Source organism: Balaenoptera acutorostrata, chromosome 2 (assembly GCF_949987535.1).
Source record: "Balaenoptera acutorostrata chromosome 2, mBalAcu1.1, whole genome shotgun sequence".
NCBI lineage: Eukaryota > Metazoa > Chordata > Mammalia > Artiodactyla > Balaenopteridae > Balaenoptera > Balaenoptera acutorostrata.
Window position 1 is genome coordinate 174999988 of NC_080065.1, and position 20000 is coordinate 175019987.

A 20000-nucleotide genomic window follows, 5' to 3' on the forward strand; every position below is an offset into this window, starting at 1 on the left:
GACGACCCCGAGAAAGGCACAAAACAGGACAGAAGGCCCTGCAGGGTGTGGCTCTGTCACTTCCCTTTGCTCACTATACTCTGACCACGCTGGCCTCTCGCTGTCCTCGCCTCAGCAGGCAGCAACCTGACCCCGCAGCACACAGAAGCTGCTTCCCCCTCTGCCTCTCGCCAGCCCTGTCTGCCTGTCCACCCATCCTGTCTGCGCTCTGGCGAGGGGCCATGGCAGGCTGCTCACTGCTGGGTCCAGCACGAGGACAGTGCCTGGGGCAGCGGGCACTCGGCGAGCCCGTGCAGACATGGCCCTTCGCCCCTGGGCTCTGGGCAGCTGGCACTACCACCTGCCTTCCTCTGCGGGTCCTCCGTGTTCCCCCCGACAGTCTGCCCTTAGACCCCCTTCTCTGGGGGGCTATCTCCCCTTGGGGAGTTGGGACTGCACCGCCCTCTATAGCTGAATGATGGGAAAGAAGGCTCAGGAAGTGGAGACAAAAGCCATGCAGCCTCTAAGGCTAATCCTGGCCCTCTGGGTAGCAACCAGGACAGTGCTGAGGCGTGACTGGCAGCCCAAAGCTGGTGCCTTCCCCAGGGGGGCGTGGAGGAGATGTTTGCCGGGGGATCGGCTGCCTAATTATACTAGTACAACAAGATTTTCAGAATCTGGAGGCCAGTGTTGACTCTGAAGGCCACCAGTTCTGCAATCAGACTTAGGAAGGTGTGTTCCAACATGCCTGGGATGTCCATACCTGCCTCTTGCTGCTCCTTGTATGGAAGAACAGGGGTCCTTGGGCAGTGCCATGTGTAGGGACACACTGGCTGGGACGCCCCTGAACTCCCAGCACTTTCCCAGGCAGTTGTTTATAAGCTGCTCCCTGGGATTGCTTCTCCACCTTAGGACAACCTACAGCCATGTTCTGGGCTCAGTTAACAATTCAGACGAAGGTCCTCAGGCAGGAGGGGAACACAGTGAGTGAGGCCACTGTCTTGCCTCATGGCTTAGTAAGTAAGACAGCAAATACATTTATATTCAGTCCACTGGGAGAATCTTTTTGGAAAGCACTGTTACTTAGCAATTGCATGTCTGGGAACTCGGCCCTCCAGAAATCCTGCCCAGATAAGGGAGATGCCCAAGCACACAACTGAGGATGAGCAATCATGCTCATTTCTGCACTGGCTGTAACAGTCAGAAATGGGCACACCTAAGTGGTCCACATGACTGGATTGGCCCAGCTAATCCTTGTCTGCCCAAGTAATGGGAGTGAGGCCCTCTCCCGTGCGGTGACAGGCAGGCTGCAGGTGAGATGGAACTGGCTTGCATCACCCTTTCTCTACCACTGACTACAGCTATAAAACCTGGGCAGGATGCATGGGCAACTACTGGAAGACTGAAAAGGTGGATCTGGGAGGAGCCGACTGAATGAGCAGTTCTCCCTACCCCCTTACCCATGTGAAAGTGCAGCAGAAACCTGGAAGTGGAACCAAGAAGTACGGTGCAGTCAGAGCTTGTGGAAGCCTCTGGCTCTAGCTCCAGGGCCAGAAGGGGAACTCCTGCTGCTCAGAAGGAGTATGGAAATCCCTCATTTACCCCCTTTTCTCTGTTTTCTCACGTCCCAGGCCCTAGGCAATTCAGCTGCCTTTCCAAGACGGTGGGGCAAACCCAGGATTTCAGCCCAAGTGCAGACAAGCATGAGAGTAGGGATCTAGTTTTTGGCCACAGAACCAAAAAGGGAAGCCCCCAGCCAGAAAGCACCAGGCAGAGAGCAGAGAGTGAAAGGTTCAGGTAAGCAACCTCGTGAAGTTGTTTATGTCTCCAGATCTCTCTAGAACCAGGCATGCATGGATATGATCCTAATTAGCACGCCAAAGACATCAAGAACCAAACTCTCCCCAGTCCCTGACGGACCACTGGGCAGTGCATATTTGGGATAGATTTAAATAGCAAAGGGCACAAAGGCTTTGAAAACTGAACTGATACTCATGGCCCATAGATTGGGGGTTGAAACTTGTGGCCTGAACCTAACCAGGACAACTGTCAGCTAAAACAAACAAACAAACAAAATCAATATTTTCTGTATAATTTAAATAAGACCTAGAATCTTACCCCAGGATATAATCTAAAATTACTCAGCATACAAAGAACCACGAAAATTTTAGCTCACATGGAAAATACGATCAACTGACACCAACAATGATATGGATATTGGGATTATCTGACAAAGACATTAAATAGCTAGGATAAAAACTGCAAACACTCTTGCAACAAATGTCAAATTAGAAAGTCTTGGGAAAGAAACAAGACTATAAGAAGAAGAATCAAATGGAAATTTTAGAACTGAAAAATAAAATAACAAATAAATCACTGGATGGGCTTAATAGCAGAATGGAGATAACATAGGAAAGGGTCAGTGAACTTGAAAGCAGATCAATAGGACTTATCCAATCTAAACAATAGAGAGAAAAAAAGATGGAATAGAATGAACAGAGCCTCAGAGACCCTTGGGACAATAACAAAAGGTCTAACATTTATGTCACTAGAGTCCAGACGGAAACGAGAAAGAGTGAAATGGTGAAAACATATTTTAAGAAATAATGGATGAAAACATCCCGAGTTTGGTAAAATACATAAATCTACAGATCCAAGAAGCTGAACAAGCCCCAAACAGTAGGAATCCAAAGATATCCATACCTAGACACATCATAAGCTATCTGCTGAAAACTAAAGACAAAGAAAAAATGTGGAAAACAGCCAGAGAAAAACAACACATTACCTACAGGAGAATACCGATTTGAGTGACAGTGGATTTTCATCAGAAACCATGGAGCCCAGAAGGAAGTGACACAACATTTTTAAGGTACTAAAAGAGAACTGTTAACCCAGAATTTGATATCCAGTGACAATATCCTTTTGGAATCAAGATGAAATAAAGACATTCTCAGATGAAGGAAAACAAAGGGAATCTGTAGCCAGTAGGCCTGTTTTGAAAGAATTGCTAAAAGAATCTTTTTAGATGGAACTGAAATTGTACCAGAAGGAAACCTGGAAAATTGGGAGTGAGGGGAGAGCAACAGAAATAGTAAATATCTAGGTAAATATGGTAGAGAGTCTTCTTCTTTTTGTCCTCTTGAGTTCTTTAAAGTATGTTTGACAATTGAAAGCAAAAATTTTAACACTGTCTGATATGGTTTTCAATGTATATAGAAGAATATATAGGACAACTCTATAACAGGGTAGTAAAGTTTCTAAATTCCAATTGAAGCTGTAAAATATTAACTCTAAGTAGAGTATTTTATAGCAACCACTAAAAAAACTATACGAAGAAAAAAAAGATAGAGTGAAGAAACAAAATGGAACACTACAAATGTTCACGAAGATCACAGAAAGATAGGAAAAGGAAACAAAGGAATGAAAAACAGAAGGCAAGTAATAAAGTGGTATATTTTAATCCAAGCAAATTAGCAGTTACAGTAAGTATAAATGCTCTAAATATATAAAAGACAGAGACTGTCAGAATGGATTTTAAAAAATGAATAAATTATATGTTTCCTACAAGATATATGACACAGGTAAGTTAAAAGTAAAAGGATTAAAAAAAAAGGAGTAAAAGGATAGAAAGACATATACCATGTTAACAGTAATCAAAAGAATTCTGGAGTGACAATATTAATAGCAAAACAGACCTCAGAGCAAAAAAATTATCAGGAATAAAGAGGGGCATTATATAATGATAAAGGGGTCAGTTCACCAAGAAAACAGAAGAATCCTAAATCCATTTGCACCTAATAGCAGAACTTCAAAATATGTGAAGCAAAGACACAGACAAATTCACAATTATAGCTGGAGATCTTAATGCTCCTCAGTAACAGGTAGAACCAGTAGACAGAAAATTAGCAAGAACTGCTAGAAGAATTGAACAATGCCATTAACCAACTGGATTTAATTGGTATTTACAGAACACTCTCTCCAACAAGAGCAGAATATACATTTTTTTCAAGGGTACGTGGAACATTCACCAAGATAGATCATATTCTGGATCATTAAAACAGACCTTAACAAACTTTAAAGAACTGACAGTATATAAACTATATTCTCAGACAGTAATAGAATTAAATTAAAAATCAATGACAGGGACTTCCCTGGTGGTCCAGTGGTAAAGAATCCGCCTTACAATGCCAGGGACGTGGGTTCGATCCGTGGTCAGGGAACTAAGATCCCACGTACCACAGGGCAACTAAGCCCGCATGCCACAACTATTGAGCTTGCGCGCCTCAACTAGAGAGCTTGTGTGCCTCAAACTACAGAGCTCAGGTGCTCTGGAACCTGTGCGCCACAACTACAGAGCCCATGCGCCCTGGAGCCTGGGCGCCACAACTAGAGAAGAGAAAACCTGCACGCCACAAGTAGAGAGAAGCCCGTGCGCCGCAATGAAGGTCCCACATGCTGCAACTAAGACCTGATGCAGCCAAAAATAAATAATAAAAAAAATATATACATAAATAATAAATCTTAAAAAAAACAATCAATGACAATGAGATAACAGAAAAACCTGCAAACATTTAGAAATTAAACAACACTTTTATTAAATAAGCCATGGGTCAAAAAGAAAGTCTCAAGGGAAATTTGAAAATATTTTGAACAAAAATGAAAATCCAAGATATCAGTGTAGGATACAGCTAAAGTAGTGCTTAGCCAGAAATTTATAGCATTAAATGTTTATGTTAGAAAAGAAGAAAGTTTCAAATTAGTATCTTTAGTTTCCACTTTAAGAAACTAGAAAAAGAAGAGCAAAATAAGCCAAAGTCATGAGGAAGAAAATATTAGAGATAAGAGCAGAAATCACTGTGATTGAAAACAGAAAAATAATAGAGGAAATCAATGAAATCAAAAGCTGATTCTTTGTGAAAATCAATAAAACAGATAAACCTCTCATAAGATTGATGAAGAGAAAAGAAAGACAACATAAATTACCAATATCAGAAATGAAAGAGAGGGTATCAGTACAGACCCTGTACACATGAAAAAGGTAATAAAGGAATACTATAAACAACACTGTGCATATAAACTCAGTGACTTAGATGAAATAGATCAATTTCTTAAAAACAGCAAACTACCAAAACTCACTCGAGATGAAACAGAAAACCCAAATAATCCTATAACCATTAAATAATTGAAATTCGTACTGAAAAATATTCTGAAAAAGAAATCTCCAGGCTCAGATAGTTTTGCAGGTGAATTCTACCAAATAAAATAAAAAATAAGCAATTTACAATGGCTTCCAAAAAATGAAATACTTAGGTATAAATCTAACAAAAAATTTGTACATGGTAAAAACTAGAAAATGCTGATGAAAGAAATCAAAGATGACCTAAATATATAGAGAGAGACATACTGCACTCACGGATTGTGAGACTTAATATACTAAAGATATCAAATCTCCCCAAATTGATTAATAGAGTTATTTAACACAACACCAATCAAAATCCCAGACAAGCTGATTCTAAAACTCTACACAAAGGAACTAAAGAGCTAAACAATTTTGAAAAAGAAGAATGTTGTGAGAGTCACATTATCTGATTTTCAGACTTACTATAAAGTTACAGTTATCAAGACAGTGTGGTTTTTGGTGAAGGAACAGATATACAGATGGATGGAAAAGAACAGAGTCCAGAAATAGACTTGCACAATATGGCCAATTGTTTTTTGACAAAAATGCAAAAGCAATTCAATGGAAAAAGAATAATATTTTCCAAAATGATTTTACAACAAATGAAAAAAATTGTTCGATATGCAAAAAAATGGATATATGCCTCATACCTCAAATAAAATTTAACTCAAAAATATCATAGATCTAAATGTAAAACTATAAAACTTTTAGAAGAAAATTTAGGAGAAAATCTATGTGACCTTGGGTTTGACAATGAGTCCTCAGACATGGCACCAAAAGCATAATCAATTTAAAAAACTGACATTGGACTTTCTCAAAATTAAAAACTTTTGCTCCGTGAAAGACAATGCCAATAGAATGAAAAGAAAAGTGACAGACTAGGAGAAAATATTTGCAAATCACATATCTGACAAAAGACTTTATCCAGAATATATAAAGAACTTTCAAAACTCAACAATCAGAAAACAAACAACTCAAAAATGATCAGAAGATATGAAGAGGGACTTCCCTGGTGGCGCAGCGGTTAAGAATCCGCCTGCCAATGCAGGGGACACGGGTTCAAGCCCTGGTCCAGGAAGATCCCACATGCCGTGGAGCAACTAAGCCCGTGTGCCACGACTACTGAGCCTGTGCTCTAGAACCCGCGAGCCACAACTAGTGAGCCCACCAGCCACAACTACTGAAGCCCGTGCGCCTAGAGCCCGTGCTCCACAACAAGAGAAGCCACAGCAATGAGAAGCCTGCGCACCGCAACAAAGAGTAGCCCCGGCTCACTGCAACTAGAGAAAGCCCGTGCACAGCAACGAAGACCCAACCCAGCCAAAAAAAAAAAAAAAAAAAAAAAAAGATATGAAGAGACACTCCTCAAAAGAGCATAACGATGACAAAGAAGCAGATAGAAAGATGCTCAACATCATTAACCATTAGGGAAATGCACATTAAAGCCATGATGAGACACCTACTAGGATGACAAAAATAAAAATGTTGATCGAGGATGTGGAGCAACCGGAACTCTCATCCGCTACTGGTGAAAATGCAAAAATGTTAACAGCCACTCTGGAAAACTGTTTGGCAGTTTCTTACACAGTTAAACATACACTTACCATATGACCCAGCAATCCCACTGCAGGGTATCTGCCATAGAGAGATGAAAACTTCTTTCCACACCTAAACCTATACATGAAATGTTTATAGCAACTCTTTTCACAACTGCCAAACATTGGAAACAACCCAGATGCCTTTTGATGGGTGAATGGATAAACATACTGTGGTTCAAAATATAAAATAAACAAATATAAGAAGAAATAAACTTTTGATAACAGAGCAACTTGGATGAATCTCAAAGGCATTATACTGAAAGAAGCCAGATTCAAACTGACACACACTGTATGATTCCACTCACACAACAATCTCAGAAAGGCAGAGCTATAGTGATGAAGACCAGATCAGCAGTTGCCAGGGGTTGGGAACAGGCAGGAGGTGTGACTACCAAGAGGCAGCATCCAGGGAGGTTTTTGAGGTGATGGAGCTGTTCTGATTCTTGGTTATGATAATGGGTACACAAATCTGTACACGTGCTAAAATTCATAGAAAATATGGTCAATTACCAAATAGTAACGTAAAAAAATAAAATTAAAAAACAAACAAACAAACAAACATAAAACAGTAAAAACCAAAAACCAAAAAACCCCAAAAACAAGGCACAGGAGAACTACATCTTATGCTCTCAGTTTCACAGAAAAACAACGTATGTCTGTATATCTACAGCACGAGGTCCCAAAGGATGACAATGAATCCTTAAGCGACGTGGCCTTTCTGATTACAGAGCCCTGCACTTTCAAACTCTATACACTGCTCTTTTTTTTTTTTTAATGATGTGCATGCATTCACTCTAAATAAGAACAGAAACTAATGAAGATAAAACAAGCTCGCATTGCAATGAGCAGCCCAAACTGAATCCCGCTGATCTGCTATCACACAGAAACTACCTGTTTCTCAGGGCCTTGCTAGTTTTAAAAGTCAAGCTGCTTTTATTTCCAATCACGGAGAAGACAAAATTTTAAAAAAAGAAAAGGAAGCCTACCAGGAGATTGACGGACTCAATGACGTCCAAGAACACCTCGTTCTTCCGGTACTTGATGCCCTCAGAGCGCCAGGACACTGCGTTGGTGACGGTGGCTGGGGGCCGTGGGGCCCCCGTTTCCAACTTGTGGCCTTCCTGAGTTATGTACCTGTGGGTCCGGGCTCACAGTTAAGCAGCTCAGGCACTGACATTCTTCAAAACAGCCCCTCCCTGTAGCAGGCACCAGGAAAGGCAGGCTCTGGTTTCACCTGAGGCTGTTTAACACAAGAATATCTTACGATTTCCAAAGCCTCCAGCAAACTCTTCAGTTACAGTGAGTGCAGAGTGGTCACTTTTAGGGGGCCAAGGAGACAGTGTTGGTGAGGAAAACAAGAAGTGGGCATGAAGTGCTCCCCCGCTGGGGATGCAGAAGGGACCAACCTCCTGGGGGTGTAACCTGGTGACCCTGACTCCACTTGGGGAACAACAGATGTGAGCTGTGCTGAAGTTATGTGGCTTCTCTGAGTGTCCCTCTGCTCCCCTGTAAAATGGGAAGACAGCACCTCTGATTGTGAATGGAGTGAAAAAAAGTGCTTGCACAGGGCCTGGTTCACAGAAGTGCTTAATTCACGGTGACTGTTATTTGATGGGCAGGATTCCAAAGGAGGGAGATTTTTCATCACAGCTTCATTTATGACAATAAAAACAAAGGCAGGTGACTCCCTAATAACAAGCCATTAGCACACTTCTGTGGATGGAAATGAAGACCTCGCAACAGGAAAAACGCTCATGCTACGCATGGATGCTGAGTGGAAAAAGGACCCACAACTGTCCCAGTGACTTCTGGTGCGGCTGGAGACAGGGCAGGGGGACCAACAACATGAACATACGTTTGCTTCCTCCACCTCCAAACCTGCCGACAACATCAATGTTGTGACGTCACTCAGGAGGGGCCTGACCCCCGCCCCCCATCCCCGGGCCCCATCCCACCCACTCACTCCTGCAGGATCTTGCTGTCTGTGGTCTGGGGGTAGCCGAAGTCCATGAGCTCATCCAGCAGCTCGTAGATGATGACGAAGTTGTCGCGAATACTCTCCTCTTCCAGCTCCTTGAAATATTCCGAAAATACCTGTGGTGTTGCGTGGGGGGCAGATCGTTGAGAGGAAGGACGAGGAGGGGATGAACGCTTGCACGAGTTCATTTGCCCTTCATGCCCTGAGGCCCCTGCTAACAGCCCCTTTGTCCACAAGCTGCGTTTGCCCGTTTCCCAGAGTGCTATGGACGAGGGCTTGGGCTCAGGGAATGTGGGCAGGAGGACAGCAGTGGCCGCCTATGAGCTGGGAACCAGGCTGGGGTAGTACAGTCATCAGGCCTGGTCAGAAGCCCGAGTTCCCACCCCTGCGGGCCCACTCTCCTTCCCTCCCTGACTGACACGCCCAGGCCTGGGGCCCCTTCCCATCTGCTCTTTAATCCTGACTGTAACTATCACCCTTTGCCTCTGAGTCAGGAGCGACTCAGGTGAGGGAGAAGAACCACTGCGGACGGGACAAGCAGCTCTTCCGGCCTCCTCTGGCCTCCCTGAACTCCAGTCTGTACAGCTGTGCCTGCAGACGAATCTGCCCCATCTCAGCAGAAAATTAAGAGGATCAAAGCAGGGACGCCAAAGGAGACCAAGGGAAGAGGGGCTTGGCAGAAGCTCTTTCATGAGCACAAACACTGAAGCAGAAAGGCAGTGCCAAACACTTCAGGGAGGAGAACGTTGCTCCTTCCCGCTTCCCCGTCTCCACACCCCAGGACTGCAACCGCTGGGCCTCTCCTCTGAAATCACAGGCAGCGCAGCCCGGCCTGCGACAGCTCCGGAATGCAGGCCTACCCCTCAGCCTGCACTCGGTGCCTCCCCGGGGGACATGCTGCTCTCCTGCCCCCATGTCCTCACTGCCCACACCAGCCTGTTCCCTAGCGTCTGGCGTAGGTGCCTCTTGATCGGGCTGCACAGGGCACCATCTGAGGGATGAAAGCTTTCCCGGGCCCACCCCAGGCCTCCTGGGCCCAGCTGCCCACTTTCTTCAACCCCACAGCCCCCACTTTGGCCGCGCCCCTCCATCTCTCTCCTGGAAACCTGTCTGGCCTCCCAGCTGCCTTCAAGTGCTTTTTCTACTCAGCAGCCAGAGATGATCTTACCTCGAGTCAGGTCTTGTCAGTCTCCTGCTTAGTGCCCTCCACCATCTCTCGCAAGACTTGGAATGAAATCTGAACTCCTCACTAGGCCCTGTACATCCCACCCCCGCCCACCCTGCCCACCCCTATGGTCTAGCCCCGTCACCTTGCTGACAGCAGCCCCACACTCTGTCCTGAGCACACTGGCCCGCCTGATGTTCCCTGACTGCACCACGTGCACTCCCACCCCAGGGCCTTTGCATGTGCTGCTCTCTGCCTCCCCAGCTCACTGTCAGCTGGGCCTGCTGTGTGTCACCTCTCTCCAAGGTAGGGTCTCGGGCCCCTGCGCCTTTAGGCACTCCCCCCCCCCCACAACCCCGCAAGATTCTGAGCAGAACTTGGCTCCGCCCTCCTCCTGCTTATCCCACCTTCCGAACCTCTGACGCATCGGGTTACCGTCCACCCTTCCACAGCCGGCTAGGGGGCGTACCTGTCCCTCTTGGAGTCACGGTGCACCCCTGGCCTGAGCCCCACCTCCCGTTCACTTTCCTCTCCTCACCAGGCAGAGGGGCAACTAAGGCCGCAGAATCCCACTCACGGATCACGTGGAGCTCCCCCATCCCACTTCTGCGGTTCCAGCTCCAAACTCCCTAGGGATGCTGCAGCCCTCGGGTGGCTGGTATGGCGAGGCACACTGCAGTGCCAGGGCGACGGATACCCCTGTGGCTCAACTCACCTGCACCACCTTGTAGAGGAAGGAGAACACCAGTGACACGCACGCGTTCTTCTTAGAGGTGGCGACCACTGCGTGGCGGCTGCGGTTAAGGAGCAGTCAGAGGCCTGGGCTGCCACCCCACAGACCCCAGTTCACTGCACGTTTTGGAGCCACCCCCAGCCATGACTCGGCCCTCAGCGGGTTACCGAGCTCCTGGTCTGAGCTGGGCCTGGGACACAGCAGTTACAGCCAGAGGAGGTCCCGGCTCCCAGGGAGCACTCAGCTGACAGAGGGGCAGCAGGGGGCACAGGGAACCCACCCCAGCTGCTGGGCAGCGGGGGCTGCCCTGAGGAGGTGATGCCTGAGCTGAGGGCTGAAGCCCAGGGTGTGGCAGAGGGCACTTCAGGTGGGGTGAGCAGCCTGGGGCAGGAGGAGGTAGTGCGGGTCATCCCAGAGCAGGAAGCAGGAGCACAGTCGGCCCTTCTCCAAAGCCCATCGCTTACGTGACCCTCCTGAGGTCCAGGGCTCCCCGGGCAGGCTCCGGCGGAAGCAGCCGGGGCCAATTCTAGCTCAAGCCTTTCTTTGAGCCTTTGCCCCTGAAGCAAACCTTTTGAATGAAGCCTCCATTTTCTCACTAGTGTGATGGGGGCCTGAGAGTGGATTTACTGAGGTGATGTATGTAAAGTGTCTGGCACACTCCCTCTGATGGGCGGGGGGGACGGGGGGTATGTCCCCACCTCTTGGGGTCAGTGTATACTGGGCACTTCCTGTTCCTCTTTCCTTAAAGGGCCTCAAGCCACCCAGGGAGGCCAGTTCCTGTGCGCTGCACCCTGGCCATTCACAACAAGCCTGTGCCACCCCAGGGCCAAGCTGTGAGCTCTGGGAGGGAGAAAGGGACTGCCTCCACCTCACTTCCTGCCTCAACCGGCCCAGCGCAGGGCCCCAGGAAATGGAGCTGGGCCAGTCAAAGGAGTGCTGGCTTCCCACCTCTAGTCCGGGCAACATGCCGTCCAGGTGCTTTCTAAGGAGGGGCGGAGGGCACCTCTGGCCCTCATGGCTGGGCCTTGCTGGAAACTGCCACCTGACGATGGAACTCAGGCTGGAGGTGAGAGGGTGTCCACTCAGGCAGGGTGTGCTGGGCACTGGCACCCAGAGGGGCAAGCCCTCGATGTCCCCTCCCTGGCTGCCCACGCGTGAAACACTGGGGCCCAACCGGAAACTGGTCTGACGGCTCCTGCTGCGCTGACACAGCTGCCCCTCCCTCCTCTCCATACCTGGGCAACCACTGCCCAGACCCAGGGCAGCTTCCAAGATAGCCAACTCTTGGCTCACAGGCCACCTGCCATACTCTACATAGCTGCCCCTGAGGCCTTCCAGAGAGGGGTGAAGAAACAGAGGCACGATGAAGGGAGCCAGACCTCAGGGCACTGGATGAAGGTCCCAGGCCAACACCTCCCACCCTGTAACATGTACACAAGTCACTAGGGATGGCCTTGCTACAATGCAGATTCTGACCCGGCAAGGCTGCAGGGGGTCTGGGATTCTGCATTTCCAAAAGGCTCCCAGGGGATGCTCGGGCCCGTGGACCACACTAGCAAGGTCCTGTGTGTCTCCATGAACACGGGAAAGGGGACAGAACCCACGTCTGCCGGGTGTGATGCATATGCACCAGCTCAACGGACCCTAACAGTCCTGCTCTCACTGGACCGTGGGAAGGTGAGGACTTGCCTCCTGTCACATAGCTACTGGAGCTTGGGTCTGAACAGGGCTGTGTGCTGCAAAGCCATGCCCTTCTTGCAGCAGTGCGGATACCGGAATGTGCCTGACCAAAGCCATGGGGGGGGCCGGTCAGACCTCACGGAGGGAAACTGGCTCAGCCAGGTCTCCACATGAGCCTGAGCATGGGGGACTCTGAGATCTGGGCAGGGTTGGGAGGAATCTCTCCCCTCCTCTGTATCCCACCACCCTTCATGATCCAGGCCACCACCCCACCCACCTGGATGCCAACCTCCGCCTCCCCACCCCTCCCTATGTCCACTTCTGATCCCTGAAGTCTGGCGTCCACTCAGCAGCCAGAGACTTTCAGAAAATGCAAATGTGCCCGTGTCACCCCTCTGCCTGAAACCTTCCAAAGACTTCGCAACACACTTAAGGTGATTTCCTGTGAGGCCTTGCAGTGCACACCCTGCTGACCACTTGGGCCCTGCTCCTACCATGCAACCCCCTCCAGCGCTCCGGTCACCCCCACTGCAGCTTCGGAATGGGACTTCGCCTGGGCTAGTGCTCCTCGTGCCGGCCAACTCCTGTGGCCTTCCTGCAGGTCTCCTCCAGGATGTCACCTCCTCAGGGAACCCTTCCTGGCTCCTTGGACCTCTGTCACACTGGTCATCCTTGGGCAGCAGGGAGCTCCAGAAAGACAGGGCTGTGCCTCATGGCCCCCACTGGCCTGAGCCAGCCCTGGGTCAGCCGGGGCAGGGGCCGGCAGCCCTCAGTTGCACGTGCGTGTGTATACACACACATGTCCACACAGGAGCCCCCTGGGAGCACCCCAGCCAAGGGATACGATACAGGTTGTTGTGCTTGATCCACATGAAGCGGACTCCCCCATGGGCCAGGATAGGTGACAGCATCCCCTCCTCCTCTTTCTCCATCAGGATGGGCATGAAGTGCTCCACCTCCGACATGTCCACGTCACCGCGGTAGTTCCGGCAGATGAGCACCTGCGTGGAGGTGGAAGAGAGGGAAGACACTTTCATCTTGAGTTCCACCAGCTGGATGGCTGGGGTGGGGGGTGAGACGCACCAGCTTCCTTCCCTCCAGGGACCCCAAACACACCTGTCCATCAAAGGGCCATCCGATCTCCATCCCCCAGGGGATTCCTCAAGGAAAGCATTTCGCCAAGTGAACTTCCACAGGGGCCAGTGGGAATCTTCCCAGAGGGAGCGTTGGGGGTGGGCTATGGGGCAAGAGTCCAGGACCGCGTCACTCGGGAGATGCCAGGTTAAACAATGTCCCGTAGGTTCTCATTGCAGACCTTCTCAGAGCCGTTCTGTGCTAATGAGCCCTGCTCTTCTGTCTGTGTCAGGAGAGGGACACTGCTAAGTGTTCGCACCTACTAGAACCTGCCTGTGGCCTGAAGAGAAGCCCTTCTCCTCATCTCTCTCATGGCCTGTGGGCTTGGATGTGCAGCAGCACTGCCGATAGGACAGGAAAATGGGACAACCACTTTGGTAAAGTTTGACAGGTTCTCAGAAAGTTATACTCCAGCTTATAACCTAGCCATTCCTCTCTTAGGTAGTCACCCAAGAGAAAGGAACCATACGTCCACATGAAGACGCGTGCATGGGTGCTCACAGCAGCTTATTTTAAATAGACTCAGGCTGGCGAGAATGCCAACGTCCTTCAGCAGGTGAATGGAGACATAAACTGTGTCCATCCACACCACGGAACACTCCTCAGCTATGAAAAGGAATGACTGCTGACACCGGCAACAGCATGAGAGAATCTCAGGATCACTGAGCCGAGTGAAAGAAACCAGACAATGGAGAACTTATCTACGTGATTCTACTTAAATAAATAAATCCTGGGAAATGGTAACAGAAAACACATCAGTGACTGCCTGGGAACACGCTGGATACAGACGGGTGTGAGGAAGCTTTAGGGGGTGATAGAATGTGTGCTTATGGTTTCCTGGGTATACACAATGACTGAACTCATCAAACTATATGCTTTAAATAAACACAGTCTGTTACATGGAAGTTACACCTCCCTGAAGGAATGAAAAAGGAGGTGTGAAGCTATGCCATGCTGAGCAAGGCCCCATTTGGAGATGCCGCCTAGAGCTGCTGCCACTCTTGTGTGTCCATGAGGACAGCTGGCGGCGTAACTCAGTAATGTGCTGAGAATGACACCACAGAGCTGACCTGCCTGGGAGCCGCCTGCCTCAGAACCTGTAGTTTCGTAAGATACATTGTCTTACTGTTTCAAGCCAGAGAGAGAGAGAGAGCGCGGGCGAGAGAGAACCTTCCTTTTCTAGTCTCTCCTTTGTGGCCTATGGGCAAGGGACCCTGTGCCCTCACTGCTGTTCAGAAGGCCTCTTAGAGACTCAGCACCCAGTGGGTGAGCTTGTGGGTACCTGGACCAGGCCCTGGCACGGGGATTCCCACGTACCCTCTCACATACTCTTTGCCAGGAGTATATATTGCCTCATATACTCCCCCCACCATGAAGCAGGACTGGTATTTTTAAAGAGATGGACAGTGATGTCCAGAGAGGTGGCACCACCTGCCTGAGGTCACACAGCCAACAAAGGTGAGCCAGGATTCTAACCCCACTGCTCACTCCCTGCAGGGCCACTTCTGCTTGATAAACATTGCTTTCCTGGGCTTCCCAAGCCCACCTTCTACCCCAGGTATCCAATTTTGGGGGATGCCATGGGCATGGAGTCCCCGGGCCCCCAGGGTGTTCAAAGGAAAGAGCAGGGAGCAATTTATTTTGCCCACCTTCATCACCAAGGCTGCAGAGAGGTCCACTCATTCATACCTTCTACCGTACATCATGCTGGGCCTGGAGACACAGGGGTGACCAGGACAAACAGGGTCCCTGCACTGAGACAGCTACCTGGTCAGGGGGAAATGAGAGACTGTGCAAGGGTATGACCTTCAAACTGAGGCCTGAGGGGACAGGCAGGATAGAAGCAGAGGGACCAGTGTGGCTAAAGCCGTGGGGTTAGGGGTGCAGCCCGTGTGGGCGTACCCAGGAGCACTGGTTAGGTAGAGGAGGGGCAGCCTCGGACCTCAGGCTGCAGCTCAGGACAAAGGCAGGAGACAGGACAGATTGGAGGGAGGCAGGCAACAATGAGGGGACAATCCTCAACCCCTGCTGCTGATCCTGACCCCACAATTCCTTCCTCGCAGAGAGTGAGACAGGCCTTCTTAAACAGAATCAGATCAGATTGCTTCTTGTTTAAACTGCTGCTACCCCAGCCTCCCCTCATACAGAACAAACTGCAAGTCCATCCCCATGGCACGTCTTCACAGCCCCTCCAATGCCTCTCCATCCATGCTCCCCGGGCTCACCCCATTCCAGCCATCCTGGCCAGCGCCCTAGCTCTCTCTAAGCGATCTACATTTGCTCCTGCCTCGGGGACTTTGCACTTGCAGTTCCCTCTGCCCAGAATGCCCTGGCCTAGATCTTCTCGGTTCGCAGACCTCAGCTCAGATGGCACCTCTTCCAAGAAGTCTTCCCTGCTCACCCTGGCTAAAATGATATCCTGCCCCTTTCCACTCCCAAGCCCACTTTACCTTCACTGCCCACATCACCACTGCATTATATACTCATATCCTCATTTATCATCTGTCGCTTCTACCAGAGTCTAACACTCCCTGAGAACAGTGACCACTTTCGTCTCGTTACGGCTGTGTCCCAGCACCCACAACAGAGCCTGGCCTACAGCAGATGCTCAGTAAAGTCTGTGCAGTGAACATGCCGGTGAGGAAAAGGAGGCCAGGACAATGCCCATGTCTCCAATGTGGGCAGCTGCATGGATGGTGGTGTCAATCACTGAGATGGGGAGAGAGAGCAGGGCTGGCGGGTGGCGGGGAGCTCATCTGGGGAAATGCCAAGTTTGCGGTGGCTGTGCGACCTCCAAGGTGTCCTGGAGGCCAGTGGATCTCCAGATAAGTGCTCTTCGGAACAAATTTGAGAGTCATTGGCAGTGACATGAATCAAAGCCTGCCTCAAGGAGAGCAACAGTACGGGAGGCACGCCAGGCCCAAGCACGAGGAGCCGACATCCAAGGGGAGGGGAGAAGATGAGGGGCAGCAGTCAGTGAGAGAAACGGGGAAAATAGAGAGCACAGCAACCTCGAGGCCAACAGAAGCCTGCTGAGGAGGAGCATAGTAGTGGTGTCAGAAGCTGCAAAGAAGCAAGAAAGATAAGGGCAGAGAAATATCCATGGAGGGCTTTCTATTAGCTGAATGTGGCCCTGCTGGTTTCCTCGGTGATCAGAGGCTCTGGCTGGCAGGTAGATGTGTGGTTGTGAATTTCCTGACCTTATTTTTTATTAACTGCAGTCTGCGCAGAAGGCAAACTTTCAAAACATGAGGTCCGTGGGGAGTGGAATAATAAATGGCGTGATGGTCACTGAGGACGGGAGGCAAACCCACAGCTGCCTCAGGAGCTTCCTGAAAGGCACGTATAATCATGCTTCTTCCAGGCTATTGTCTCCTTACGGTGGCTGTTCCTTCTTGGGATCAAAGTGGTCCCCTCTGTCCTGCTCTCCCGTCTGGACATCCTCAACACCCACGGCCCTCTTGGCGCCATCCTCCAGGCTCCAGCATTACCCAGGACTTCTGGCTTGCCAGCGCCAGCGGGCTCACTGTGACACCTCCTCGTTCACCTGACTGCCACCTGGTCACCTTCCCAGCTCTGGCGTCTCCCTCCTCCAGGAAGCCTTTCGTAACCACTTCTCCTCCCGCCAGCCCAAACTGAGGTTGGGTAACTGCATTACCTGGGGCCTTGTCCTTGTGGCTAATGGGATCTGACCATTTGGATCCATGCGTCTGCTTGGATCTGTCAGCTTCCATGCACCTGGGGCCTTGTCCTTGTGGCTAATGGGATCTGACCATTTGGATCCATGCGTCTGCTTGGATCTGTCAGCTTCCATGCACCTCCCCTACCAGAGCTCTAGGTCCGTGGGGACTAACGTGGCCTGTGGACTATGGGTGGTGCTGAGCCTGTCTGGAGCGCCTGCTCAGCTAGTTCACACACTTGCCCTAGGTCATGCGGCTGAGCAGCAGAGACAGGTTTTGAGCCCAGCCCTAACTCCTCAGTCACAGAGCGATGGTCCGCACTGGAATTGGTGCCTACTAGGTGCTCATGAAATGTTTGCTGAAGAAATGAGTGATCTGAGTAGGTAGCCTGTAGGACCTCTGGCGACACAGTGGCCAGAGAGGAAACAAGAACACGTGCTACAAAGACTTGGGGAACACTGCACCCTCCCAGCCCCTGGTGTGCCCTGTGTCTTTCTTTGCCTCCAAGAAGGTTGAAGAAGGGAGCCTAGTACTGGGTCTCACTAGCTGTTGACTTTGGGTGGCATCCAAGGCAGGCAACCCACTTAAGGGACTCTGGGAAAGTGCTGGGGGTGGGGAGTGGAACAGCAAGGGACAGTCACTTCACCTCTTCACTCCCTACTGCTTCTGAGCTAACTCCTGCCCACTTCACCTAGGCCCGACACCCATGTTTCTCTCACTCACTGATGTAGGGCTTGTTTAATATTGTTGGTCCTGTCTTATTCTTGTTACTCCCCAATGCCAACAGGCCAGATACTCGCTTGGCTTCTAGCCGGGATGGACTTGGGGGAAGGCAGCAGGTCACTTCTGAAAAGTTTTGAGATCCCTCCTTTATGAAGCTTTCCCAGAAACCCCTGGGAAAGGCACCCAAGTCCTAGTTATGTCCAATTCCTCCTTCATGTCTCAGCCGGGTTTGTCACTCCCCCTGCACAGCCCTTCCTGACCCCCAGCAGAGGCTGACTCTCCCTATTATATCATCACTGCTCCACCACTGCAATTTATATTTATTTGTGCTTTTTGAGATCAGTGTCCCTCTCACCCACCAGATTGTGAGCTCCAGAAGGACAGGGACTGATTCTGATTTTGCCTCCCAAAGGCAGCCCAAGGCTTAGCACCCTGCCTGGCACTTAGTAGGTGCTCCTCAAATATCAGCTGAATGAACAAATGATTCTGGGTTCAACTCCTAGACCTGCCACTTCTCTGTGACCGGTGTGACCTTGGGCAGGTTGCGTCGCCTCTCTGCGCCTCAGTTTCTCCCTCTGTTAAATGGCACTCCCACCACCCACTTCACCTGACCGTTGTAACTCAATGTCACAGTGAACGTTAAGAAATCCCTACAGGGACTGGCACAGAAAAACCGCTGAATAAACATAAGCTGCTGCGCTCCCAGAGGGCGGGACTGGCCCGAGGGCACATTGTCCCGGCAACGCCTCACCACCTCTGGTCAAGGGTCGCGCAGCCCCTCGGCGCCAGGCCTGGCTTCCAAGCGGGCTGCGGCCCGCGCTCCCCGTGGCCTCAGGTTCACCGAGACCCCCACGGAGGCCTGGGCCACCAACCCACAGGGGTGGGGATGAGGGTCTTGCAGCCGGTTACCTGGCAACGGCGGCAGCCCACCGCGTTACCTAGCAACGAGGCAGGGCTAAGGAGGACCTAAGACCCCTTCCTGGATACTTAGCAACAGGGTGGAGGCCTCAGGTGAGGCCAAACGGCTTCCTTGCCTAAGACCAGGATGGCTCCCATTGGCCGGTTAACTAGCAACAGGGTGGGTCCCCATGGGGCGAGGCCCCTGCCAGTTGCTTGGCAACGCGGAAGGTGGGGCGCCCTCGGTACCTTGCCCTTCAGGTCCAGCACGTAGACGGCACTGGCGGACATGGCGGCTGCGGAAAGCCTCGGCACTGGCCGAGGGCGGCGGCGACAGCGGGGACTGCCAGGCGGTGAGCCAGGCCGGGCGCCCCCCGCGACAGTTCCTTTCCACTTCCGGTCCAGGGAGCCGCGCGCGGACCGTTATGTCCGGCCGGTGACGAGCTGCCAAGAATGCGCCGGCGCAGGGCGCAGGGTGCGCAGGCGCAGTATGTCCAATGCGCCCTAATTTCCCGCTCCTCCCTCAAGCATCACGGAAGTAAGACGAGAGGGGCGGGGCGGGGCGGGGCCGGGCCGGGCCGACTGAGGCAGGGCACTCTAGCTGCCTGACTGGGCGAAGCCCCTGCAGCTGAAAACCCCACTTTGTGGGCCAAGTTAGGTAAGAGATCCTGGTGGTTGAACCCACCTGGGGCCCAGCCGTATGGAACTCATAGCCTGGTGGGAAAGTCGAAAACAAATATAGTCACCAATTGTGATACCCTTTATAGGGAGGGGTAAGGTGGTGGTTACTTGGAAAGAAGTTAAACTCTCTGGCAATCGAGCCGTATCAACAGTCAGTTCCTGTCACCTGTCAGTGTCAACGTTTGTCAGTGGACAAGTGTGCCAGTTTATTGCCTGAAATGATCTCCTGAAAGCCACACCCCACTGAACCTAGGCAAAAAGCGGGTGATTTATTTAATTATATCTTATTTGCTTTTATGAATAATCAGCCTTTGGAGAAATGCCTGCATTCTGTCCCAATGAACCATCACAGTGCCCTGGGCCCAGTCCTGCAGTATCAGAACCATTTACCGAGGCTGCTTGCCTCTCTCTTATCTTTTATCTTCTCTACTACCTCCACTTGGGGTTTTCAAAGATAGTTTTTGCAACTCTGTGGTTGTATATCCTCTACTTGGGGTAGAGATGTAAGTGCAAGAAAATCCAGAGAAGAAAACTGGAATCTTTAAAGGTTATCAAGTGAATCCTGGGCTGGAA

At 50.5% G+C, this 20000-nt stretch overlaps 1 protein-coding gene across 2 annotated transcripts in view; it reads right to left on the reverse strand.

Annotated features, from left to right (window-relative positions):
• Nucleotides 1-19163, reverse strand: part of AP1M1 (adaptor related protein complex 1 subunit mu 1) — a 30062-nt gene extending 10899 nt beyond the window's left edge. Inside the window, exons 1-6 of one of the 2 annotated variants that reach the window (XM_007183587.3) lie at nucleotides 18996-19133; nucleotides 13429-13549; nucleotides 13157-13313; nucleotides 10615-10682; nucleotides 8720-8850; nucleotides 7743-7890 (exon numbers count right to left, since the gene is read on the reverse strand). In XM_007183587.3, the coding sequence (XP_007183649.2) occupies nucleotides 7743-7890; nucleotides 8720-8850; nucleotides 10615-10682; nucleotides 13157-13313; nucleotides 13429-13458 (534 nt within the window). In that variant the 5' untranslated portion in view covers nucleotides 13459-13549; nucleotides 18996-19133. Of the gene's footprint in view, nucleotides 1-7742; nucleotides 7891-8719; nucleotides 8851-10614; nucleotides 10683-13156; nucleotides 13314-13428; nucleotides 13550-18995 lie in introns of both variants that reach the window. The other variant, XM_007183588.3, reaches the window with a different exon arrangement.
• Between the last annotated feature and the right edge of the window lie 837 nt (nucleotides 19164-20000).